Below are 26,813 nucleotides of genomic sequence, written 5' to 3'. Positions count from 1 at the left end.
AAACATGTTTTTTTAACGGCAAATTTGGATCACTAGAGTATCCTCGTGCCACCAGCGGAATCACCCGATCATTTCCATTTCCATTTCCATTAGGCAATAATGTCTATACACCAATTCAGGAGGAAACCTAATAAATCTGGGAAAACCCCCTTTTGAGAATCGAACCCAAGACCTGATGCCACTAAGCTATAATGCCATGGCCCCTAAAACATATTTTAGTTAAACTTTCCAGCCTGAATCTACGTGTTATGTGGTGGTTGCAATCCTCTCATTTGCTTTTGTACCCACTTGAACAAAAAAGCTTAAAGATCATGATTGCATCTTTCATTGGTGGGGTTTCTTTTCCCGTATCGATCTTTTTAACCAGGTCTTTTATAATGATCGTTCGTTTAATTAAATACGAGAATGGGATATACGCGTAGATTAAGAGATTAAGGAAGAGATGTCATTAAGCCACTTGATATTTTTCTAAATTAATAATATCAGAATCAAGAAACATACAAAAGTTTTTTTAAGCTAATATTTATTAAGAATTGGTGATTTCTTCATTGATGCATGCTTCTTCGGGCAAGCGAAAGGTCAAGCAATACATTGCCTGCAAGACAAATTAAGGGCGGTAATTTGTTAAACGGATGTTTGGAGCCATAACATTTGGAAATTAACTGTTGAATTTTTAGGAATTTTTTTTTTAATTTTTAAAGAAAGTAACACTTGTAAGTTGTAAATAGAATGGCTAAAAAGAAATTTTTGTGAAAAAAGGGTAATTAGGTAATTTTATTTTGCCGATTGCGCATTAGTTTGGCAATGAATAATGGTAAGAAACTAATTATCCAACATTGGTTATTTGACCCCTAAATAATTAGGTAAATCAGTTTTAAAACGCAAATCCAAATGCTAATTGTATAAGTATTGCGTAAATATGAAATCATTTTAGAATCCTTTATATCGAATTTTACCTTGTTTGGAGCAACATCTCTAACTCGATGAAATACAGGCTCGTTTATCTTTGCATTCAAGAGTGATTCTGCCTCCTGCAGAGAAGATTATTATTGTTATTATTAACGAATAACGAGTTAATGCTACCCGCGCGTTGCAGCGGGATGTTTATTATGTAGGTTTGTAAAGCCAATTTAATAACATTTTAACCTTAATAAATCAAAGCAAAATATAATACACATAATATTATTAACATTATAAAATTACACATACTATTGACATTCTAAACTTTGATATTATTTTTTGATACATAACATGAATTTACGTATTAACGTAAAGTAACGTGAATTTACATATTCTTCATATCCATAAAACCTCCACCACAATATCTGACCACTGTCGGCCACCACCACCATATCTTTACCCAATTCTTCATCCTAAAACCACCACCCCAACCTCTTAACACCACTGTCGGCCACCACCTCCTTAAACCACCATTGCCCACCGTCTCCTAAACAACCACTGAAACCACCACCCTCCACCATCACCTTTTTTTCTTCACCACCAACCTCCTAACACCAACAATGGAGGTGAATCGAAGAGGAAATAGGGGCGGGAATTGGTGGCGGTGGTGTTTACAGATGCGACAATGGTCGGAATAGGGGTGTGGGTTTCCAATTCGGTTTGCAGATCTGACTGGACGATGGTCGGAATGCGTCGCCACTGGCGGTAACTGCACCGGAGGAGGAGGAATCGCCAGGAATTGCGCGGGAGTATGTGATTGTGATGAAGGCGGTGGCGATGATCACAACCATTCCTATCAACAGCTGACTGAAGCAAACCGGAGGTTTTGGTAATGAGTTTGGTATCAATGAAACTGATGGAGATGACGGTGATGGTGACAGAGATCCGATGGTCGTTGGTGGTGGCGGAAGAGGTGTGAGTTGAGAATGTGAGTGTTGGTGGATGACGGTGATTGAATGGTTTTTTAGAAAGAGTTAATTATTGTTTTCGTCCATGTGGCTTGTCAAAAATCACTATTTCAATCCATTAGTTTAAAAATTGCGATTTCAGACCCCGTGGTTTCACTTTCGTAACCATTTCAATCCATTTATTCTGTTAGTATAGGGACTGAAATGGTTACGAAAGTGAAACCACAGGGACTGAATTCGCAATTTTTAAACTAACGGACTGAATTAGTGACTTTTGACAAACCACAGGTACGTAAACAGTAATTAACTCTTTTAGAAATAAAAGAAAGAAGTGGATGACTGTGGTTGGTGGATGTTGGTGATGGTGGTGAAGAGTGGGGAAGATGAAGTGGGTGGGGTTGGTGGTGGGTCCCACTCCCACATAAATTCTTTAATATTAATTATATTTCTTTTTAACTTTTTAGGTACTAATTTAACCATAGGGGTATTTTGGCCATTTCACATCCACTTAAGGCTAAAAACTAACCCCTATCCGCGCCAGGGACTATCCGGGAACGAAATTGCAAAAGTTGCGGACCATAACTATACATTTAGAAAGTTAGGGACTAAAGGTGAAAAATGGGCAAACCACAGGGACTATCCGGGCACTTTTCTCTATTAATAATTATAACATTATTAAACTATCATTGTTATTTGTGGGTACAGAGCACTTACCGAAACCACTGAATCTTGCGTCTCGTTTGATCGGATGAAGCAGTAGCAATGTATCCATGGTAGAGATCCTTTCCAATATTTCCTCTGTATAAGGCCTCTAAATACATCTGAAATAAACACAAATTGATGAATTTAATTTTTATTTATTATCATTCATGTCACTGGAGATATAAAGCATGCAAAAGGCGAAACTGTATATTCGTATGGGGGACGTAAGATAAAAAGACTTGCCAAGAAACTGTAGAGCAGAAGCAGGAAGATTCATGATCACGTGATCGATGTGTTCCCAAGATTTGTTAGTAAACGAAACAGAAGTTTTTATTCGTTTATTTTTGCTTCCTTTTGTCTTGACAGCCACATGAGCGTCAACGCACTTCAAACTTCCGTTTTCTGTCATAGAGATTAAAATGCATAGAATTTTTTAATTTGTAACTCATATTTCCGTTAATTTGTATTTTGTAACACATTAAAAAATTTTAAATGAAATTACAATAGGTGTATTTCTTTCTGTAAACAGTCCATTAATAGTCAAGCCGTTTTTATAAAACTAAGTATGAAGTCTAATATTATACTTTTTATTTAGAGTGAATTTCAAGGATTGTCCTTTATCTTTATACCTATTTTCAGGCGTTGTCCTTTATGTACAAAATTGACGAGTTTTGTCCTTTATGTTTTCATATCATACACGTTTTGTCCTTTAGGCCTAACCCAGTTAGTTTTTTTAGTTAAATTTGGTCATGTGCTTTGCACATGAGGGCATTTTTGTCAACTCAAAGGTTGCAGAAGCTTTGAGCTGTAAATCTACCGTTGAACTTACCTTTGAACTGACAAAAATGCTCTCATGTACAAAGCATATGACCAAATTTAACTGAAAAAACTAACTGGGTTAGACCTAAAGGACAAAATGTGTATGATATGAAAACATAAAGGACAAAACTCGTCAATTTTGAACATAAAGGACATCGCCTGAAAATGGGTATAAAGATAAAGGACAATCCTTGAAATTCACTCTTTTATTTATGGGGTGGAGAAACTACTGGTTAAAAACTGTAATATACTAAGAATAATAAAGCACTGCCAAGCAACAATTAATGGCAATCTACTCATCTAAAGTTTACTAAAATCATGATTATCTTAAATCTTCATACAGCTTTCAGAGTATCAAATCCATAAACTATTTCAGTTTTAATCAAAAGAAAACGAGACACAATAACCTTTTTGACCATGTTAATTACTATTGGTTTCAAACAGATTTGACCCTGTTTTGTGGTTGGCTGTTTTGGGCCGGTCCGTCTTTGTTTTTAATGAAAGTTTCCGTTCAAAAAAAAAAGGAAAAATTACAAGTTTTGTCCTTTATCTTTATAACATTTTTCAGGCAGTGTCCTTTTAACGAATGTTGACAGGCGGTGTCCTTTACTAGGTATTTTGTTGCAAGTTTAGTCCTTTACACCCAACCCAGTTAAAAAACCCTGTTAATTGTTGGGTGTAAAGGACTAAACTTGCAACAAAATACCTACGTAAAGGACTAAACTTGCAACAAAATACCTACGTAAAGGACTAAACTTGCAACAAAATACCTAGTAAAGGACATCGCCTGTGAACAATTAACAGGGTTTTTTTAACTGGGTTGGGTGTAAAGGACTAAACTTGCAACAAAATACCTAGTAAAGGACACCGTCTGTCAACATTAGTTAAAAAGGACACCGTCTGTCAACATTAGTTAAAAAGGACACCGCCTGAAAAGTGGTATAAAGATAAAGGACAAAACTTGTAATTTTTCCAAAAAAAAAAAACAGATTTGACCCTAAGATTATTTCACTGTTAGTGACACAAGTTTCAGGTTTATATTCTACTAATAATGCTTGGTATATAATTATATATATCAGAACTAAGAATCTTTACATCTTTATTTTATAGAGCACCAATTCAAAACATAATAAAATATATATTATATATATTTATTCACTTTGAATTACTAGACAATAGTACCCCATTCCAAAAATATTTATTTCAATATTTTAGTTTTATATCCGTATAAGAACTTAGTATTCAAGATATGAAAGTGTACATGCAAACATAAAAATTATAAATTTTTTTATTGATGATATTACTTGTAAACTAAAACTTGTATATAAATTGTATTTTACTGAGTAAAGATATGTTAAGATTCTTAAATAAAAACGAAAAAAAAATAATATAAAAATAATATAAAAAATGAAAAAAAAAAATACCAGAATTCTTTTCTTCAGTGTTTGCTTTCATATTCTCTTGAACATTGCACGTCCCGGATGAAACTAAGCTCGAATCAACAACTTCCGATTCACCATCGGGCACCGTCATCAACCGAGACATGAAAACTCTAGCATCCATATTATAAGCACGGATATTGTTGTTAGCTTTATTAACATCCGCGTTAATTTTCAAGTAACGAACGCTATCCGGATTTAAATCATTAGCGTACACAAAGCATCCTTTTTGTGCAGCCGGAATAGCAAACGGACCGATCCCTGCAAACATGTCGCATATGATATCTCCTTGGTCAAACTTGTTGACCAACCGTATGTGTTCATGCTCCAGTCGTGAATTCCAATAGACCAAACCGTAATCCAGCTTGAAAGTTGCGCCGTATTGCTTCACCTCTGTAGCCATATCGGGTTTTCCCGCCAATATTTCAAATTTCGGTACACGAAACTCGTTTGCGATGGAACCGACTTTATTCACAACCGTCTGAATTCTGGGATGATTTTTCTGATGAGTAAACGTTCAAAATGATTAGAAAAAATGTCAATTTTCGTGTTATGTTTTATGACTTTATCTCTAACAGGTCAACGGTTAAGATCAAGTGAATGAACTTAAAAGAAAACAAGACAAATGGGTTGAAAGTGCAGAACGTGTATTTTCAGCGTAAAACCTCCTGTATTATTTTATTAAAAAAATTTCTATTCCGTCACACTAGGGATGGCCGGATGGGATCGGAACAATACCCGTACCTGTACCGAAAATACCGATATCGAATTTGAACAAAACTGGGTACCGAATATATTGGTACGGCACGAGTACGGGTATTTTGGTACGGCACCCACTTTGGTACCACTTTATTTTATTTTTATGTTTTTGAACACTTGTACGGGTACCAAATAGGTAAAATCTGTACGAGTACCAAAGAGTACATGTACCAAATAGGTAAAATTGGTACGAGTACCAATACGATACGGGTGTCAAACAGGTAAAATCGTTACGAGTATCATAAATACCATAATACGAAGTAAAACATAATATAAAAAAACTCTTGGAAGTTTTTTATAAAATTTTGTACCCATACCAAAAGTACAAAATACAGAAATCAATAAAACTGGGTACTGATACATGTACCGAACACCTAAAATCGGTACGGGTACAGGTATTTGGGAAAAAATCTCATCCCTGCGTTACACTATATACTTGTAACAAAGACCGAGACAACAAAAAAGTTTTTGTCAACCCGGCCTGTTTTGAGTTTTGACCAGTTACCGAACTCATTTGACGAACCCATTTTGCCACCTCTAGATAAAAACCAATAAACCGAACATCTTTATTTCCACGTGTGTTGCATTAGAACACTAATAATAGCGTGTTTCATCGTTTGTTTCTACCCCTAAACATGTTTATATGGCCTTAAGTGAAAGTTCGACACATACATCATATATGACTTTTGCAATTACATCCTTGTATGGAAGAAGTTCATCAGGTATATTCAAATGCGCAATGTGACCTGAAAAAAAAAAAAAAAAAAAAAAAAAAAAACACACTAAAGTCAATTTATTTATCACTTTATCAGATAACCATTATATTGAAACTTGAAATCCTCTTTGCACAATTTGACCTCCACTGAAAATAAGACTAAATACAAAATTTAAATATATTTAACACATACAAATACTTAACTATTGTTTCAAAAGATGACGGGACCTCGAGTCCAGGTGGCAAAACCTGCTTAAGCACATGATCTGTAATAGAAGAACAGTCACTTAATATGTATCCAACTCATAGTTGTCGATAGCGAATAGCGACAAGGCATGGCTAGGCTGCGTAGCGAATAGCGACAAATAGCGACGGCAATTTTATAAATAGCGATTACACTAGAAAAAGAATTTTGAAAATTTTTATATGTATATTACATCAAAATACCCTTGTATATATGCTATTTTACATGTATATTTAACAAAAACCTATAAATATAGCTATTTTATAGCTATAACCCTTTATAACATTAAAAAAAAATAATAACTGTCGCTAAAATCGCTATTCATTGCCATGACCAACTTAGTGACACATAGTCGCATCGCCATTAAGCGCGCTATTGCGACCGCCATGGTCGCTATTAATAACTATGATCCAACTAAATAAATCTTTTGTGCAAGAAATTGACGACGAATAAAAAACAGACTTTGTTACAAACGAAAACAGAGAGAAAAAGATAATTTTAGATTGAATTTCAAAAGTAAAATTCACCTGCACCCCAATATGAATATCCAAGCGTCAACGTGTAAGGAACTGTTTCAATCTTGCATAACTTCTCTAATTCGTTGAGTTTCTGAGTAGGAATATCTGAAAGGTCTGCTCCATAAGGTAACGATTATATAGTTATCGTTAAAGTAAAAAAAATTAATAAAAGAAAATAAAAAGTTTAAACTATGCAGTTAATGCGGTAAAATATCGGATATCGGTCAAGGACCGATATTTGAAATATAGGTTATCTCGGTGAGATATCGGTGGGATATCGGTACTTTTAATATAATGCATATTTTATATATATATAGCAATTTAACACCAATAATTCAGTGATATATCGGTGATATATCGGTTATATCGGTCAAATATCGGTGATATATTGGTTATATCGGTCAAATATCGGTGATATATTGGTTATATCGGTCAAATATCGGTGATATATCGGTTATATCGGTCAATATCGCCGATAATATCGGTACCGATATTTTGACCGATATTTGACACCGATATTTTACTAAGGGACTGATATAACCGATATATCACCGATATTAACTGCATAGCGTTTAAACTTCTAATGTAGATTTAAAAAAAAAGAAATAAATGGACACAGTGAATGTATCATAAACAAGGGAAACAAGAAGATTGAATGACAAATGATTCTTACCGGGATTTTGTACCTTTTCAGATAATATCACATAACGGGTTTTTTCACTATTTGGGTCTTCAGTGATGGGCTTGATTCGCGGTCTGTCAAGCATGTGTCTAAAAGCATAACAAGAAAAGATTGATGATTTGATGTCAGTCTACAAGATAGCAAAGATCACAATTATTGTTTAACATTTTGGAGAATCATTGTTGAATTAGTTGCTGTTAATCTAAAAATACCGAAGATTGCTAGTTGATTGTGAATTTTTGTCCTAATTATGTGGATTTAGGTATATATATGCAGGAATTATTTCAAGTTTATACGATGGAATTTCTAATTTATCGAACGTGAAATCGTATGATATTCTAACGCTTGTTACTTGCTGTTGTTTAAAAACATAGGAGATTGCTCGGGTGCAATAATCACATATCTTTGGGATAGTTCGTGTATAAACAATAACAAGAAAGCATATAATAAAAAATGATTGAGAACAACCGACAAGGAAAAACTTCCTACCAAAAAGTGAACTCCCTAGTGTCTATGGGTGTTAAGAAACCGTTAAAACCGACAGAACCACCCCACTGATGCAAGTCAGCCAGTTTGAGAACCAAACGGTTCGGTTTTGCGGTTTACCAAGTACCAACATAACGATTCGATTTAGTTTTTTACTTTAGATTCTTACAAATTTCCTTCATTTTTTCAATATATGTAAATGAAATATAAGAGTAAAGTACACGGATGGTCCCTGTGGTTTACCAAAATTTTGGATTTGGTCCCTAACTTTCTAAAAGTACATGGATGGTCCCTGTGATTTGCACTTTGGAATGCATTGAGTCCCCAATCTACAAATCTAAAGGTTTTAGCGTGTCCAAGATAGGGACTAAATGCGCTACAAAGTGCAAACCACAAGGACCATCCATGTACTTTTGGAAAAAAGTTGAGGACTAAATGTATTACAAAGTGCAAACCACAGGGACCTTTTGTGTACTTTTGGAAAGCTAAGGACCAAATCCAAAATTTTAGTAAACCACAAATACCATTCGTGTACTTTACTCAAAATATAATCATGAACCATTTTCGTCATTTTAAAAATCTTAAAACAAACTAATGCTTTTAAAAAAGTTGGTTCAAACAACATCATCATCATACTCGGTAAATCCCACCAATAGCAAAGCTAAGGTAGGGTCTGAGGAGGGTAAGATGTAGACAGCCTTACCTCTACCCCGTAGGAATAGAGAGGTTGCTTCCAACAAAAAGTCAAAAACCAAACCGTTAAACCACCAAACTGGCCGAGTGGCAGGGGCGTAGCTTTCAGGGGGCCAGGAGGGGCGCCCGACCCCCCCGAACTTTTCGCTCAGTAGTGTTATGTATGTACGTTTCGTATAGAATTTTTTAGGTATATACGTTTTCGACCCCCAAATATTAGGTCCGGTGACTTCCGACCCCCGGGTGGAAATTTTCAAGCTTCGCCACTGCCGAGTGACCGACCCAACCACTTCGATTTATAGTTCCCAAAACTAAATTCAACACTTCGGCCGAAAACGTTTGCTATAAATGTACAAAACAGGGCCATGAACACCCCTAAGCTTCCTACTCAAATTCATGACCTAATGAATAGTAAAAAACAGGGTACATAAGCATAAGCTAATGTGCAACAAAAGCAGAAAACCTCATACCCATTAAGCAATTTAGTTGCAACCTTACACCACTCTCTAGGGATTCGAAGTGCCCACAACTTCAATTGCAAATCAAACTTGCTTTCATCCAACATTGCACAATTCTTCAATACCCCCCAACAAAAATCACGTCGATTAGCAGCAATAATAAAAGCATTCAACTGATTACAAAAACACCTGAAATTCATCAACAATAATTGAATAATTAACACGCTATAAGTTGCCAACCAACCGTGTGATTTGTGTATAGAATAAATCGAATTTGAATCAACAAAATTAATGGAAACGTTTACCTGATTCGAATGAGTTGAAGATAGTGAAGATTTTTCTAAGAGGTTTAGGGTTTTTCAGCGTTAATGGCGGACGATGTGAAATCAAATGCTTCTGGGCCGGGCGGGTTCGTTAAATGGGCCTTGTAATTAAGCATTCTTTAGCTAATGGGCCTTAAATGTTGGATCTTATTATTATATTTAGGAAAAATTACACTTTTCGTCCTTTATGTTTGTAGGTAGTTGCAATGGATGACCTTTACTTTTAATAATTACAGCCACAGTCCTTTGTTTGGAAAACTCGTTACACTTTACGTCCTTTGGCCCTAACCTTGTTAAAAAAATTCAGTTAAGTTGGCATGTGCCTTGCACATGAGGGTAAACTGGTAACTTTATTCATTTATTTATCTAAAATAAATTTAAACAATAAAAGAAATCAGATTTTAAAAAAAATATACAGTATATATAAAAAACACAAAGCCATCTCTCTCATAAATTTACATCAAAGAACCTTAAGGAAAACCTTGGATCAAAATTCACAAAAAAGGCAGATGATTCAGGATCGCATTTGATGATAAAAGCGAAAACCAAAATTAGAAGATGAAAATCAAAAAGGAGGATCTGGAGATTGAGTATTAAGATTATCGCATAGAAATTGGGGGGGTTTTGTTGTTGTTGTGGTGCACAACATAAACCTGCAGATTCAAAGCACAACCATATCCCATCTCCATTACCACCACCACCCCAACCCTCCGACAACCACGAGCACCACCACCACCCAAACCCATAGATCTGAAACTATTGTAGACGTTAACCTCCGATCTGCTCAACTTCCAATTCATCAAGAAACCCCCACCTTTTCTCACCGGGAAGTAACGCCGGTATCAACCTAACCACTGTCAACAACCTCTCCGACACTCCCTCCACATCATTGTCACCGATCAACCGAACCACTCTCAACAGCACCTCCGGCACTCCCCGGTAACGTATTCGAGCCCTAAATTTTGTGTTGAAATTGAACTTGTTTGGTTGAATATTCGAGTAAATGAAGTCGAAATGATGGTCGTTAAGAATCAAAGCGATGCTTGATGGTGGTGTTTTGATTTGGGGATTTGGTTGAATATTCGAGTACGAGCTAGATGAAGTGTGGTGGTTAAGTCACGAACTAGATGGAGGTTGTGGTGTGATGGATCTGGTGTTGGTGGCGGCGGATTTGGCGGTGGTTGTGGTGGCAACAGATTTGGTGGTGTTGATGGTTATGGTGGTGGCGGTGATGGTGAAAGAAGAAAAGGGTAGGGAAATGATGTAAAAGAAGAGTTTGAGATAACTAGGTTTTTTATTTTTTGTTAATTTTGTTGGTAAAATGACTAATTTACCCTTGATTGGTCAGACTTAACTCAAAATTTTAACCAAGTTAGTATTAAAGGACCTAAGGTGTAGTGAGTTTTCCAAACAAAGGACTGTGGCTGTAATTATTAAAGGTAAAGGTCATTCATTGCAACTACCTATAAACATAAAGGACGAAAACTGTAATTTTTCCTTATATTTATATTGGTGTCAAACTTAGAGGTGCACATAATTAACCATAACTGGTTAATAACCGCTCGAGGAATAACCGGTTAGTGGTTATCTTTAATCGTAGGTTTAGAGGCTAGTTAACATATAATATTCCTCAACGTACGAACGTACGCTGTGAAATTACGCACATTGTAAAACTCAAAACCCTAATCACGCATATTAAAAAACCATAATCACGCATGTGAAAAGACGTAATCATGCATGCTGAAAACCGTAATATGCTTCATTACATAATTATAAGATGCTTCATTATATAAATATAACATGCGTGTTTATGGTCTTTCAAAATGCGTGATTAGGGTTTTCAATTTTACAACACGTACAATTTCACAGCGTACGCTTGTACGTTAAGCAATATTGTATTTTACACTTTCACGTAACCTGTTATAAATATTTAGTATAAGAACTGACGGTAGAGCAGTTAACTGAAGAATTCAAAAAAAAATAATGGTTATTAACAACCGGTTAAAGTCAAAAAGTCAAATTAACCGGTATAATCGGTTAATGAAATTAACCGATTAACCGGTTTGTGCACCTCTAGTCAAACTAGAAGAATTATATAATTCACTTGTATATTAGTGCATTGGAGATGAGCAAAATAGTAGGAGATAAAGTTTACCAGTTTCTGTTTTTATAACAATTTCTAGATTTTTTTTAGAATAAAAGATTTGGATTTTTAACTCTTTGGTTGTAGAGCTCACCATATAACTACAATGATATCATCTTGTGTATCAGATTCAAAACACCATTTACAAGTATATTATATATTTATACGGTTCTTGCAGTTCTTAACATAATCTTTGAAAGATGCATCGAGTTAGCCAGAGTAGGAGTTATGCGCCGCCCGCGTTGGGGGCGCTAAACCAAATATTTCTTAGTTTAATAACATGTACGCATTTATTTCGGTTAGTTATACATGCTACTTATAACACGATATAAAAAAAGATGCATCGAGTTAGCCAGAGTAGGAGTTGGGTGGAAAGTATATTTTTCCTAGAAAGTCTATGAAGGAATAAGAATTGGACATGTGTCATTGAGGGATTTTAAGTAGAAGGGCTATCATGTAATTTCACATTTTAATTTTATTTTTGGAATGTATCTTCATTAACTAAAATTCCACGATTTTCGGAATTTTTATTATTTTCGAATTCAAATCTGGAAGTCAATGTGTTCATTAACTAAAATTCCATGTCACATTACATCGCATATTCCATTGTTCAGAAGATTACTGGATTTTATCAGCATGTTCTTGGTGCTGTGTTTTAACAGTTTACAGGGCTAAAGTCAATTTTTTTATAGATCCCACAATATAAAGATGGTAAAACACAGGGTATGAATCTGATTGCTATTAAAACACAACTGTATGAATCTGAATGTTAAAACACAACTGTATGAATCTGATTGCTGTTAAAACACAACTGTATGAATCTGAATGCTAAAACACAGCTGTATGAATCTACTTGCTGTTAAAACACATCTGGATGCTAAAACACAACAGTATGAATCTGATTGCTGTTAAAACACATCTGTATGAATCTGCTTGCTGTTAAAACACAACTGTATGAATCTGTTTGCTGTTAAAACACATCTGTATGAATCTGAATGCTAAAACACAACAGTATGAATCTGCTTGCAGTTAAAACACATATGTATGAATCTGCTTGCTCTTAAAACACAACTGTATGAATCTGTTTGCTGTTAAAACACATCTGTATAAATCTGAATGCTAAAACACAACTGTATGAATCTGTCTGCTGTTAAAACACATCTGTATGAATCTGGATGCTAAACCACAACTGTATGAATCTGCTTGCTGCTAAAACACAACTGTATTAATTTGCTTGCTGTTAAAACACATCGTCAAGAAAACAGAGATGATAAGAACAATATTTGAATGGTGATGATGAACTCGGAGATGGTGGAGATTGGAGAAGTGTTTTAATTTGACCCGGTGCTCTCCATCGTTTCTAAAGTTATCTTATTCCATGATTGTAGTTATTTTTGGTAGGGATTGGGGTTTCCAAGATGGGTTTGGAGAGAGAGAGAGAGAGAGGGAAAATCGCTTGAATTTAGGAACTGGGCGGTTATCTAATTGATTTAAAACACAGCCATCGACAAAATTGCCCCTACTCATTTAAAACAATCAATTAATTAAACTCAAATATTACAAGATTGCCATTGATTTAATCTCAACCCTTAAACACACAAATCGGATGGACCAGATCGCTTCCTAGACTTTCTAGGAAAAACACACTTTCCGTGCGAACCCTACTCGAGTTAACCAAATAAAGAAAAACACTATCATAGTTATGATTAAAAAAATAGCGAAAACGATGGCAAGCGTGTAATTTAGAGTTGGGGGCAAAACAATAATTTGTCAGGACCAATTAGCGAGTGCTAGGCAGCTGTTTGGCACGAATAAAAACTAAATTGAGTCAACCAAGTAAAATAAAACACTACCATAGTTTTGCCCAAAACTATGGCAACATTGCAATTTTTAGCTTGGGTAAAATCGTAATTTTAAAATGGAGGTAAAATAATATTTTGAACTGAGGGCAAAATCATTTTTTTATTTTGAATTGGGGGCAAAATCGTAATATTTTTACTGAGGGCAAAATCGTAATTTTAGCTGGGAGCAAAACAAAAATTTTATTTGAACTGGGGGCGAAATTGTAATTTTAAACTGGGTACCAAATTGTAATTTGGCAGGATTGTAGCTATGTGCAAAACTATAATTTTTTTACCAAGGCAAAATCGTAAATTTAAGATGGGGGCAAAGCATAAATTTAATTTCTAACTGGGGGCAAGTTCGTAATTTTAAATAGTGGATAAAATCGTAATTTGACAGAACCTATAAATAACAAATTTTTTTTTTAAAAAAAAAGGGCCAGCCAACCACCTATCATTACTATTCCCGCCGACATATAAACCTTATGTTTGTATGTATTGAAAATTGAAATCTTTTGAATGGTTTTTGAAATGTAACAATTTGGCACTTTAGTGGATAGAAAATTGATATGTGGGCTCAAAACTTGATTAGATTACTAAAATAACGGGTTAAATTGGCACATTCCCATAACAAACAAGACATAACAAAATATAAGATATAAGCTGTGAGCTTATAAAGTGGAAAACTCGTGACTACACGGAATATAAAAGTCAATCTTAGGACCAAAAGTTTTGTATGCACTAGAGAAAGATATATATTTAATTATTTAGTGATACATTAGGGGATACTAAAAAAAAGTAAGGAATTGAGAAACACTTTTAAAAATTCAACTTAACATGTTTAAAATCAATCTTTTTTAAAAGTTTTTTTGGCGTTTTTCCTTATAAATACATGTAGAAGCATTTAAAAAAATTCAAAAGCTAAAAATAGAAATAAAATGTTCAAAAAACAATAAAAATATCTTATAAAATTAATTTAACATGTTAAAAATAATTTTTTTATATTTTTTAACGATTTTTCTTATAAAAATGGGTAGAAACTATTCCAATAAAATTCATTTTTGTAAAAAAAATTAGTCTTTTTTTAACCGTTTTTTAAACATTTTTGTATATTTTTAGTTTTGATTTTTTTATTAAAATTGCTTCTACATTATTTATAAGTAAAAACATCGAAAAAAAATTTAAACAAAATTTATTTTTAACATGTTAAGTTAAATTTTAAGAGTGTTCCCCGTTCCCTCATCTTTTTTAGTGTTCCTCAATAAACTCTCCCACAATGATATAAATATAAAAATAAATATCTTTTAGTTGAAGAAAATAAAGTGTAAAAGAAATAAATTTAAAGACAGATTAAGGTGACAATGTTTTTTTACTAATATTCATATTTTTTATAACAGTTCTTAAGGGAACATACTGATAAGAAGTGTACTAATGTACTTCTCAATAAAAATGTTGTGTAAATCTTGTACAGTGTAGTGTAGTTGTGTAGTATATATTCTTAAAAATCTAGAAATTAATAATAATAATAATAGTAATAATAATAATAATAATAATAATAATAATAATAATAATAATAATAATAATAATAATAATAATAATAATAAAATGAAATGTAACTTTTGACGTGTAACTTTTTGGACGGTCCAAATTGGTTAAAATAGTACTAGTGGCTAGTGACTCGGAGGCCTAAGACAATTTACAAGTTGATCTAGAAATATTATGAAATTGGTTCAGGAAGTTTTACCACCTAACACAATTGACAATTCAAGTAAGATGGTTGAGGAAATTTCTAGTGGTCATGGTATGTATTACATAGATGTTGAGATTATGTCTTATAAATTTATGATTCTTCCTTTCGTTTTTTGTTTGGTAAAAATGTGTTGAAACGGTCCTTATAAATATGGGATCTTGGTTTAAATCTTAAGATTCAGTTATTGATCTTGTTTGACTTTCTTTTTGAACGGTGTTGATTTACCAGGCCTAATAGGGGTTTGGCCAAAGCCCAACAAGTCGTTTCGAGCCCATATGTTGTAAATACGTGTTCAACTAGAGTCAAACCCCCAACCTCCACCTGATCGTAGCTCTAGCTCTTCTAGTTTCACCAATTGAGTTGAACAATTTGAAACTGGTTGAATTAAAAAAAGTTGTATGGACTATTTATTTAAATCATATTGAAACTTTAAATATACTATAAATATAAATTGTCATGGTCACAGTATCTATACCTTATAATAAAACAAAACAAACTTATGCCATTTGTCCTATTCTTAAAAACTTTATTGCCACGTGTCATCTGATTGTATATATGAATATTCATTTGAGCGGCCATGTATTGTACGTGTTTTTTCACCAGCTTCCTTTAAACCCTAATTTCAGTTTCATATCCTGCCTCTTTCCATCGTCTATCTTTTTCTCTTTCTTGTGTGTTCAATCCTTCATCTACCTAACCCTAATCACTATCCCATTCCATCTGCTGCATCTTTTGCTTCTATTATACAAAATAATACAGTCAAGAAGCACCGCTCTCCGTTCACTCACGCCGTTTGATCCACCACACACTCACACTTTCACCCTAACCCTACCGGCTACTTCCTCAACCATCCATCTCAGCCGTCGGCTAAAACATCTCACGACGGAAAGACCACTGATGAGGATCGGCGTTGTTGTTGATGTTAGGTTTAGCGAAGGATTGCCTGCAAGATCACGCCACTTCCTCATTCATTTGTTTCTTTGTAAGTTCATATTTTTTTGATTTGTGCGATTTGTTTGGTCGTTCCGATTTGAGACGATTTTTGTTTTGTTTTTTTTTTTTTGGGGGGGGGGGGGGGATGTCTAATGAGATGATCAATTTCCATTATATCTCTTCAAACCTTGACAAGGTATGCACAAATTAGGGCAAAAAAATTTTAGTTTCTTGATTTTTAGGTTTTGTTCATGTCAGTGTATGGTCCCTTTTCAGATTCACGCTTTTATTTGGAATACAGTTTCCGTACATGTCTATAACGCCTCACAACCCTAACTTCAATCGCATCAATCTGCCGTTCAATCCATGCCTTTAAAATCCTAAGTTCTACCTGTTCAATCTATCCAAGATTCAAACGCTACCATTAATTCGATTTTAACAGTTATTTAATCAGGTTTGTAAATCTGTCAGAACCCAAATTTTCGAATATTCAATCGCTCTGTTTTGCAATCAGAGGAGTAGACATTATTGAGTTCATAATCAGAGACAAATCATACCCTTATTATCAAGAAATGAATTAATTCTTGCTTTATAACATTCCGACAAACTGTTAGGGTTTGTTACTTTTGTTGTGGATCATTTTTATTTTTGTAAGATTACCCATTGTTTTATTTTTCCATTGGCTTTTTTTTGTTCTGGTTTGTTTTTAGGATTTGTTATATTGCGATTAAACATTGGTAAAAGGTCGATGGATTTTTTTGTTAACTGTTGTTTATGCTTAATCTTTCTTATGAAATCCCTCTTTTCCAATAATTTTTGAAAATTTTTCGAGCCTTTATAACTTCTTATTTTTTCATTTTCTTTCATTAATTCTGTAAATCTTATGATTGCTTGAAATATCTATCTTTAGCTACTGGATTAATGCTTACTAACATCAGTGTGGAAGGGTCAGTTTCAATTCAATTAATATGTCAAATCGTTATTGGTATAAAGATAAAGAGTGAAGGAGCTTGTGCATTGTTTGGAAAATGGATGAATGTGAGTGGGTTAAAGAAATGATGCCAACAGATGAAGTCTTTATATTCTTATTTGTTTATGCAGTTATTGAATCATTTGAAAGTACCTGTGTAACACCCCGTGTTTTCCTAAGGTCAAAGTCAAAGTCAAATGTTGACTGTTATTGGAATTAAATTAATTTAATTTTGTATTATGTGGAGTAAGTTTTTAATAATCAAAATGAATCGAATGTTAAGCGAATGCGAATCGATAATCGACCTTGAATAATAGGAAGTAACAATGCAATAAAGTTAATCAATCAACAAGCAAGATAATCGAAGCAGTCATCGAACTCGAATACGCGAATTTGGTACTTTTATACGTGTGTGTGTGCGCCTTACGTGTTACTTGTGCATGTTTATCTTTACGTCGTTATGTGTGGTGAATCAATCCAATTAAATCGAAACTCGAAGAATAATCGAACTCAATCAAAATCGAACCCGAAATGGAAGTAAGGATGCTTATATGTTAGATATAGTAGTTGGGATTAAAAGTAATTTGATTAGAAACTCTATCATACCCAAATCATCGTTCATCGAAATAGAAATACCAAAATCGTCGCGAAACACTCAGAAGGTTGTGCCAATCGAACAGGGCAACCTGGCGAACAGGCCAACCGATCGAACAGTCCTGTTCGATCGGCCAGCCCATTCGGTCAGGGCAACCCTGGCCGATCGGTTACACCTTTCCTCTTTTGGAAGCCTATAAATAGGGCTGTCCTTGTCTTCATTTTCACTTTTGGAAAGTTCTGACCGGCCAGCTCCTATTCTTCACTATTTCTCAGATTTCTCTCCGAATCGGTAAGTTTTCGCTCTAATTCTTGTACGATCTTGTTCACTTAATGATTCTACACCTTTATATCTTTCAAAACTTGGATTTTAACCGTGAAATCACCAAGATCTAGGTGTTCTTGAGTGATGTCATCATGGTGTTCTTCAAGAACATCAAGTTTTGGCATCATTCCACCATGATTAGCTTAGATCTAACCGATTTCCACATAAACAACCTAAAATCTACCAAGGATCTTAACATTTCACGGTGGAAAAGATTGAAAGACGGATTTTTCAACCATCTTTCAACTCTTTTACACTCAAACACTCTAAAACCGGTGAAAAGGGGACTTGAACCAACTCTAAGATCAACCTAAACAAACACATGGTTCAAGATTCGGGTTCTACCTACGAGGTTCACCGATTTCGGGTTAAACGTTAAACTAAAGTTCCGAACAGTTCACTGGCCGGACTTGGGTGATTCCTGTCCGAACCAGTGAACCAAGTAAGGACTTAAGTTCGGTGGTTCAACTCGTTATCAAACTACCTCAAAATCACATCAAGTTAACCAAAAACAGCCAAGTGTTAGAGGATAGGCTAACCAGGTCAGGAGTGCTGGCCGAACGGCTAAACTGTTCGAACGGACAACCCAACCGAGCGGACTTCCCAGCCGATCGACCGGGTCAGCCGATCGGCTAACACATGGACCCACAACTTCATGAAGTGTAGTATTGACGAAGTGATGTTCGGTCGAACCTACCACTCGATTTGTAACATTACTCTTCGGATCATGAGATACTATACTTCAACACTTAACCATTTTCAAAGCATTGGAGTGCCACCCGATCGAGCATGCCCCCCCGATCGAGTGACACCTTACCAAGGGACCATTTGAGTGACTAACCGATCGGTTGGTCTGACCGATCGAACAGACCGTTCGATCGACCGACTTGAAAGGTAAGGACACCTCAATGTGTCCTGATAATGCTGCAAAAACTTCAAAAGTTCAAACCATCATACACAAACACATCTTTCCCTAAAGGAAGAAACAATCCACTCGAAAGGACCAACCGATTGAGCCTACCGGCCGATCGGATGGGATTGTTCAAACGGACTTTCAAGCCGAACGAACAGCCCGTCCGATCGAACCAGTCGTCCGATCGACCGGCCCAATCGAACTATTGTCTGTTGTTTGCATTTCCGCGTTACTCATCGTTATACTATCGAACTATTCAGGCTAACCTACTCTCAGCGCTCCCTTCAATCCATAATCAAATCACTGTGAGTATACTCGATCCCTTTTTGCTTTTAGCACTTTTGGGTGTTACATACGTTATCTATCAAATCACATTTGGACACAAACTATTTGAACGCTAACTTAACCGCATGTGCTAGTTGACTAAATGATTGCTGTTTATTATGTTTACACGTGGAGTGCTATCTACCTGCTTTAGCAACATAGTACTATAGTTTGGACTCAGCACCCGTTCACACGGGGGTTGCTAAGGACAATTACTTGCATGGATTACGGTGGTAATCATGTATTGCGAACTGTCTCGGACAGTCAACCCGCAATCGTTGGTATCGATGGTTCCATGTCGATAATTAACATGCATCGTTTTCCTCTGTGTACGTGCCTGGTTATGTGTAAACTATTCGAACTCTATATGCTATTATCAAACTTGTGTGCTCACCTTTACATTATATGTATTGACTTTATTTTAACGTATGTGACAGGTGTTTAAGGTGTTAGCTTGCTAGGAAAGCGAGGCTTGAATAAGTTTCTAGAGGCCCCCAACAAATAGTTCTCGGCCCTGAACAAGCTCCTGGGCCATAGTTGTCTGTAGATCTTGTCCACTGGCACTACAGCCAGGGGAGTCAACAGAATAGGGGTCTAGAAGCAGATAAACAATTGGCCTGTAATAAATTAAATCTGAGTTGTCGAAACAGTGATATTTGTTTGGTTGTATTCTATGATAACTTGTTTATTTATTTGGGATACGGTATGGGACGTATCACTTAACTGAATTTGTAATGATAGTTGTTGTGGAAACTTCTGGACAATCCGTTTCGCTCAGTGCCGCGCCCCGATGATTCCGCCATCGGTTGGGGTGTGACAACCTGCATCTAGAACATCAACTTTCCAAGCGTTAGGCATCTACGAGACTCACTTGGTCACACTCCATTGTAGGTTTGGTTGCCATCAAGCTATATTTTTAGCATCATCATTTATTTCTGTTGATCAAAGGAGAAGCTTGATGAACTGACAATTATCTTGCTTTTTATTAATTAGAGACTTAGGGTGACTTTTAACCCATTTGAATCACTCATATTTACAAGTTTCTGTTTTAGCAATTTTTTATTTATACTTTCTATATTACAACTCATACACCAAAACATGCCCATTATATGTTTCTATGTGGAGAAAGATTGGACTTTGCTACTTTGGTTTAGTATCTTAAATTGTAGATACTCGGATGACTTGAAGATATGAAGGTCGACAAGGTTTATGTTTATATACTTAGGATGTTAATTGCTAATATTAACCCTTTCAAACTATATGTTGTTAATTTAGTTAAAATGGTTATGCTCTTTATCTCTAGCTTAACAAACATGTAAGAGGATATAGAGCTTGAAGTAACTAATTGATAATTGTTATGCATCAAGACAGGAACAATGCTTCTATTTATTTGTTGAATGATAAAAATATTCAAGTCCCAATCGAATAATCAAACACAAGAACAAGAACGAATGGAATAACTCTCCAAGAACTTTTATTATAACCAAGAAAATATAACTCCAAAAACTTGATTACAATAACTCATAAACCATAACTCGGTTTATCTTCTCTTGACCCTTAATAATGTCTACCCTACCTTGGTTTATATAGGCTACCCCTAACTTGGTGACCAAGACATTACCATATAACCCTAACTTGGTGACCAAGACATTACCAAATATAATTATAATGTAATTAGGAAACTTAACCAATTATGACCAACTTGTCAACATTGATCCCTCAAGTTCACCGACTTGTGACTTGAACTCCTTTGTCACCCTTTCACATCACCTACTTGTGATGAGTCGGGAATTACCGCCAACAATCACCCCCTTAATTTCCGACTCGAAATAAGTAGGCTCCAACATATCTTCTTTGTCTTGATTCTCATAGAACTCATCTTGATCTCTAGCTGTGTTTTTCGCCTCCTTCCTAGCTCGAACATTCTTGCGACCTTGTACTCGACTAGTCCTTTTTCCATGACTCGTCCTTTGATCATAAGAACTCGCACCACCATTGACTCGGCTGCGATCTTGAGCAAACACTAGCTTTCTTGGATCATTAAATGTACCTCCTTGGGTTTGAATCTCTTGCTTAACCTTTTCTTTGAATTCTTGAACATTTTTCTTTGGACTTTGAATTTTGGGTTTGTTCATTAAACTTGGATCTTTGAGAAGATTCTGACTCGTACTTGCCGTATCATCTTTCAGTTCACCCCTTTGTAGATCCCTACCCGCAAAATTCTTTATTCCAGTCATGTTATCTTGTGTACCGGGACTTGCTATCTTGAGGTTGATCTTGTACAAACGGTTCTTGGTCCTTGTCACCTTCATCATAAGCTTTCCTGTATCATCATGAATGGTTAGCAAATCACGTTTCATGTGAATGTCGCATCCACCTTCCGTTGCTTGACCAAGACTTATGATATTGCTTTGCAAACTCGGTATGCAGTAAACATCGGTTAACAGGCGCTTCTCCCCCGTTTTCCCTTCAAGTAATACAGATCCCTTTCCCCGTATGTCAATACAAGATCCATCTCCAAACTTCACCTTTCCCGTGACACGTTCATTAAGTTCAAAGAAATAAGCTCGATTACCCGTCATGTGATTCGATGCTCCGTTGTCGAGATACCAAGTGTCTTTCTCCATTGGCTCAGTCTCGAAACGCTTTGGATTCACCCATTCTTCATTTAGAAAAACCGTCTCTTGATCACATCTCATCATGAATAATGATGGATCAAAATCATCGTTTTTAGCTAAGTTAGCTTCATCTTGTTTCTTCATACGATCCGGACATCCTGACGCGAAGTGACCAAATTTATCACAACGGTAACACTGAACCTGTGATCTATCTTTCCTTCCCCTTTGACGATCATTGGTTCTTCTTTGACCCGTTTGTTTTGACCCATGATCTTGACCGTTTCGGCTTTGACTTCCATCTTGGTCCTCATCATCCCAGTCTTGACGTCTACCTCGGTAACTTGAACCGCCTCGCCCACGCCCTCGCGTATTTTCATAGGATTTGGATTTCAAGGATGACTCACCATTGGCAAACATTAGATTACCTTGATTTTCTGCTAAAGACTCGATACCCTTAATCCTGTCTTCGAACGTCTTCAGTCTACCGACTGCTTCCTGAAACGTCATAGTCTTCAAATCTGCAAATTGTTCAATTGAAGCTACAATTGGAACATACTTCCCTGGAACGGAACCTAACAATTTTCTGGTAAGTTTTCTGTTTTCATAGGTGGTTCCCAAACTGGCTGCCTTGGTAACCAACTGACTTATTCTGCCCGCGAAAGAATCAACTGTCTCTGTTTCTTTCATCTTCAAGGATTCAAACTCATTTTCCAGTTGCTCAAGCTTTGCCTCTCGATCCCGTTCAACCCCAACATACCGTGTCTTCAACGCTTCCCAAATTTCCTTTGCAGTCTAAAACTGAGCTACTTGAAACACGAGCTCTTCGGATATTGCTTGAAGTAGAAGTGCAACTGCCATGTCATCCTTTTTGGCATCTACCTCCTTTTCGCCTGGTTCTAAAGCTTGCTGTGTTCCATGAACCTTGAATAATGCCTTGATACGAATCGCCCAGATGTTGTAATTTGTTTCGGTTAACATTGGACATTGTAAAGTTGTGGTACTCTGATCCTTAACCACAACCGGTGGTGGTCTGCTCCCGTCCGTCATTGATTTCTGAACAACTTTTCAGAACCGAACCTGCTTGCTCGCAAAAACCCGATCACGAATACCTCTCGAAAACCGGTTAACACTTAAACCTTGAACTGAACCACTTCACGAAGCATCCATCGCAAAAGAACAAACTTTAGATGCCTTACCTTATTTTTAGCTTAATATTTTAAAGTTAGCTTGAATCTAACTTCGTTTGATACATTACGTACCCACGGGTAGAGAGATGGATTTCCTTACTTGAACGTTTATTTCTTTCAAATGATTATTTCAAGAATTTTAAGTTATACATTATTTGTGGAGTAAATGCAAGTTGCTAAGGCTAACAAAAAACATGAGATTAACCATTGGACGCTCTACATCTGATATTGAAGATATCAATAATTTTGCCAAGTGGCTTTTGGATTTGGGTGAGGGAAATGTTGGTTGTTCTAATGACGGGGAAGCATCAATTGAAATACCACCGGATCTTCTAATTAAGGACACATCTGATCCCATTTCATCTTTAATTGATTTCGTGTACCCTTCAATTTTAGATAACTACAACAACCATAACTACTTTAGAGAGAGGGCTATACTTGCGCTTAAGAACGAGGTTGTGCATGAGATAAATGATAGGTTGTTAGCGTTATTCCCAGGCGAAGAAAGAGAGTATCTAAGCTCCGATAGTCTTTGTCAGACTGAGAATCCTAATTCAACACAGCTAAAACTATACTCACTAGATGTGTTGAATGGTCTTAAACTATCAGGTTTGCCTAATCACAGGTTAGTACTCAAAGTTGGTGTGCCAGTAATGCTATTACGTAATATTGGCCAACAATGGTTTAGGGTGAAGGGGGTGCACACCTAATAGGTGAGTGCACTCTCTTACGCCAAACCAATCCCCGTGTGCCACGTCAACTCCCCTCTTAAACTCCCCTAACACCCCCATTTGATGGCGCCACTCCCCTATTAGGTGAATTGGTTTTTTTTTAAAAAAAAAAAAAAAAAAAAAGAAATGCTGTGATTGGTCCCCTCTCTCCTCTCTCCTCTCTCTCTCCTCCCCTCTCATCGGTGAGCCGCCACCTACCCTCCCTCCTCTCTCTTCCCCGATTTCACCCACCGCATCAATGGCGGCACCCCCCGATCCGGCGAAACCCCTCCCCGATCAAGCATCCCGAAGGTGCCCCGTACCCCCTTATGCAACGGTACGAGGTTACAGATAAAAAGATTATACAACCGTGTCATAGAAGCAGAAATGATATCTGGAGGAAATATTGGCACTCGCACCTACATACCGAGACTTAATTTGATACCTTCAGACAAAAAGATTCCTTTTGCGTTTCAAAGGAGGCAATTTCCGATAGCTGTGTGTTTTGCGATGACTATCAATAAAAGTCAAGGGCAGTCGCTATCAAGGGTTGGTCTGTACTTGAGACAACCTGTTTTTACGCATGGTCAGTTGTATGTGGCTTTATCAAGGGTAAAATCCAGAGACGGAGTCAAATTGCTTATATTAGACAAGGACGGCAAACCTACCGATAAAACATCAAATGTCGTTTATAAGGAAGTGTTTAACAAATTGTGAACTTTGTCTTCTTTGTTTGTTTTCAATTACGTGTAATGTTAATAAAGATGTTCGTAGTTCAACGTTTATTTAATTAAGATGTTTACTTAGATGGTGTTGACTAATATTAATTATTGTTGGTCCACCCGTGTAACACACGGGTACTTAGACTAGTGATAAATATATGAAAAAGCCTATAAGTCTAGAACATTTGAGCAGGATGTGTTAATCTCGAAACTTAAGAAAAAAATGGTCAAAAAAAGATATCAATCTTGACATTTCATTTCTCTCTGTATTGTAACAAGTGTCAATTGACAATTAACAACGTATGAGTCGAGAGGTTTATTCCATTGAGTTCCACCATATGAGATAACACGAAGCTACTATTTATGATCTCATATAAATATAACGATAAGATATGAAGAGTCTAGGGTTGTAAATGAATCGAATCAGGGCCGGCCCTGAGAATTCAGGTGCCCCAATTGCCGCCCAAAGAAACATCGGATATTGTTTAGTTATTATATTTTTAAATCAAACTTAATAATTGTTTTGTAAATGAGCTTATCAATAGCTTGGTCTTCGTATGAGTATACTATTTAAAAGATTATAACACATATTAGTGGCGGAACTAGATATTTTTTTTACCGGGAGTTGTAATAGAATTTTTTACATTCGGAATAAGTCAGTTTAATATAGAAAAGATAAATAATTGAATAACCATTAACTAATCAAATAATAAATAATATAAACATTTAAAACATATAAAACAAATTAGATATGCTATTAATTTAATCAATAAATAATTATCAATTGAAAACACAAAGGAAACCGGTAGGTTGCAGAGTAGTTGTACATGCATAATCCCGCCTCCTAGCCCAGTTGGGTATCCCCACGCTGGTTAAGTTGGGCCGGCTTCCTCCTTGGAGGTCGCCGGTTCGACTCCCGGCTGCGGCATTCGGGGGGTGGGAAGTCCCAATGATGGATCGTTCCTACCGAGGTATGGTGCAGTCCTGAGGGCAACCCGGTTTTACCCAGCTGTTACCCCAGCGAGTCTCTCGTGTAGGGGCAGTATGGTTTCCGGGTGGAAGTCAGCTTGCGCAACGACCGGGGCCCGATCGAACATCGCGTCCGTAAGAGCGGGGATGACGGGGAAATGTCTTTGACATGACCCCGGAGACCGATTCGGTCCTGTACGGAGAAAGTCTCCTTCCAAAAAAAAAGTTGTACATGCATAAACAGTGTTTGAATTAATTGATACAGAAGTCAGTAGCTGGCTACGGGTAAGACAGTAGGTTAAAAAATACAATAGCATGTTAACCTGTTGGGCTTTTAAAATATTTGAAATGGGTTTTGTTAGAAAAAGGCCCATAAAACATTTTTTAAATTAATGAAGTAAGGTGGTAAGGGTCTTGTCACTCTTCCTTCTCTATTCTTTCTGCAACTTACAAGAACCTCGCCGGAACAGTGGCACCGGCTAACCACCGGAATTTCTTTAAAACTTCCCTACTTTTTTTTTACTTCAGATACTCCGTAATAGATAATCGAGATGGTCAAACTACAACACATAACGAATTTTTTTTATAAAAATGTGCCTCTCGGAATCATGGGCCCTGGCCGGTTGTCCTCCCCGCACACCCTCAGGGCCGCCCCTGAATCGAACGAACACGAACAAAACCTTTTTCGTGTTCATTTGTTAAGAAAATAATGTGTTCACGAATAATTCATGAACACTTACCGAACGGGATTTTCTATTTCTGATATGTCATCAAGGATACGAACATGTTTACGAACACAAATAAAATTGGTAAAGGCGGCAGAGGCTAGAAATGGATGTCGGCGGTAGTAACGCTGGAACTTGAAGTCCTAATAGTGAAACGGAGGACGATGTATTCATCAATGTGAATAATGAGGAAGTAAAGAGAAACGATGTAAAAACAAGATAGGAATATGGTTTCGTATTTAATTGTTAGGGTAATAAATTAAATAATATAAATGTACAAAAATCTTTCATGAACAACATCAACAAACGAAAATGAATGATCGTAATTGAACGAGCGTTCATGAACACATTATCGAATGTTCACAAACACAATCGAACGAATG

The 26,813-nt window shown here is 36.2% G+C and overlaps 2 protein-coding genes across 4 annotated transcripts; one reads left to right on the top strand and one right to left on the bottom strand.

The window, feature by feature from the left end:
- Positions 1-423: 423 nt before the first annotated feature.
- Positions 424-9,794, bottom strand: LOC110886846 (tRNA (guanine(37)-N1)-methyltransferase 2). 3 transcript variants are annotated; one of them, XM_022134696.2, is made up of 11 exons: positions 9,689-9,794; positions 9,396-9,572; positions 7,738-7,835; positions 7,074-7,178; positions 6,506-6,568; positions 6,260-6,333; positions 4,814-5,330; positions 2,814-2,972; positions 2,583-2,689; positions 957-1,031; positions 424-595 (listed from the first exon to the last, which is right to left on the bottom strand). In XM_022134696.2, exons 2-11 carry the CDS (start codon positions 9,488-9,490, stop codon positions 527-529), a joined length of 1,362 nt encoding a protein of 453 aa, XP_021990388.1. In that variant the 5' UTR covers positions 9,491-9,572; positions 9,689-9,794; the 3' UTR covers positions 424-526. The 3 variants fall into 3 exon arrangements, with proteins under 3 accessions (XP_021990388.1, XP_021990389.1, XP_021990390.1); XM_022134697.2 differs by having other exon boundaries at positions 7,074-7,169; XM_022134698.2 differs by lacking the exon at positions 9,689-9,794 and having other exon boundaries at positions 9,419-9,549.
- A 13,704-nt stretch (positions 9,795-23,498) lies between these two features.
- LOC110883536 lies at positions 23,499-24,014 on the top strand. The gene has a single exon (XM_022131259.1). It carries the CDS (start codon positions 23,499-23,501, stop codon positions 24,012-24,014), a length of 516 nt encoding a protein of 171 aa, XP_021986951.1.
- The last annotated feature ends 2,799 nt before the right edge of the window (positions 24,015-26,813 follow it).

Source organism: Helianthus annuus, chromosome 10, assembly GCF_002127325.2.
Source record: "Helianthus annuus cultivar XRQ/B chromosome 10, HanXRQr2.0-SUNRISE, whole genome shotgun sequence".
NCBI classification, from domain to species: domain Eukaryota; kingdom Viridiplantae; phylum Streptophyta; class Magnoliopsida; order Asterales; family Asteraceae; genus Helianthus; species Helianthus annuus.
The sequence above is the reverse complement of the archived record's forward strand: the minus strand, read 5'-3'. Positions and strand labels throughout refer to the sequence as shown.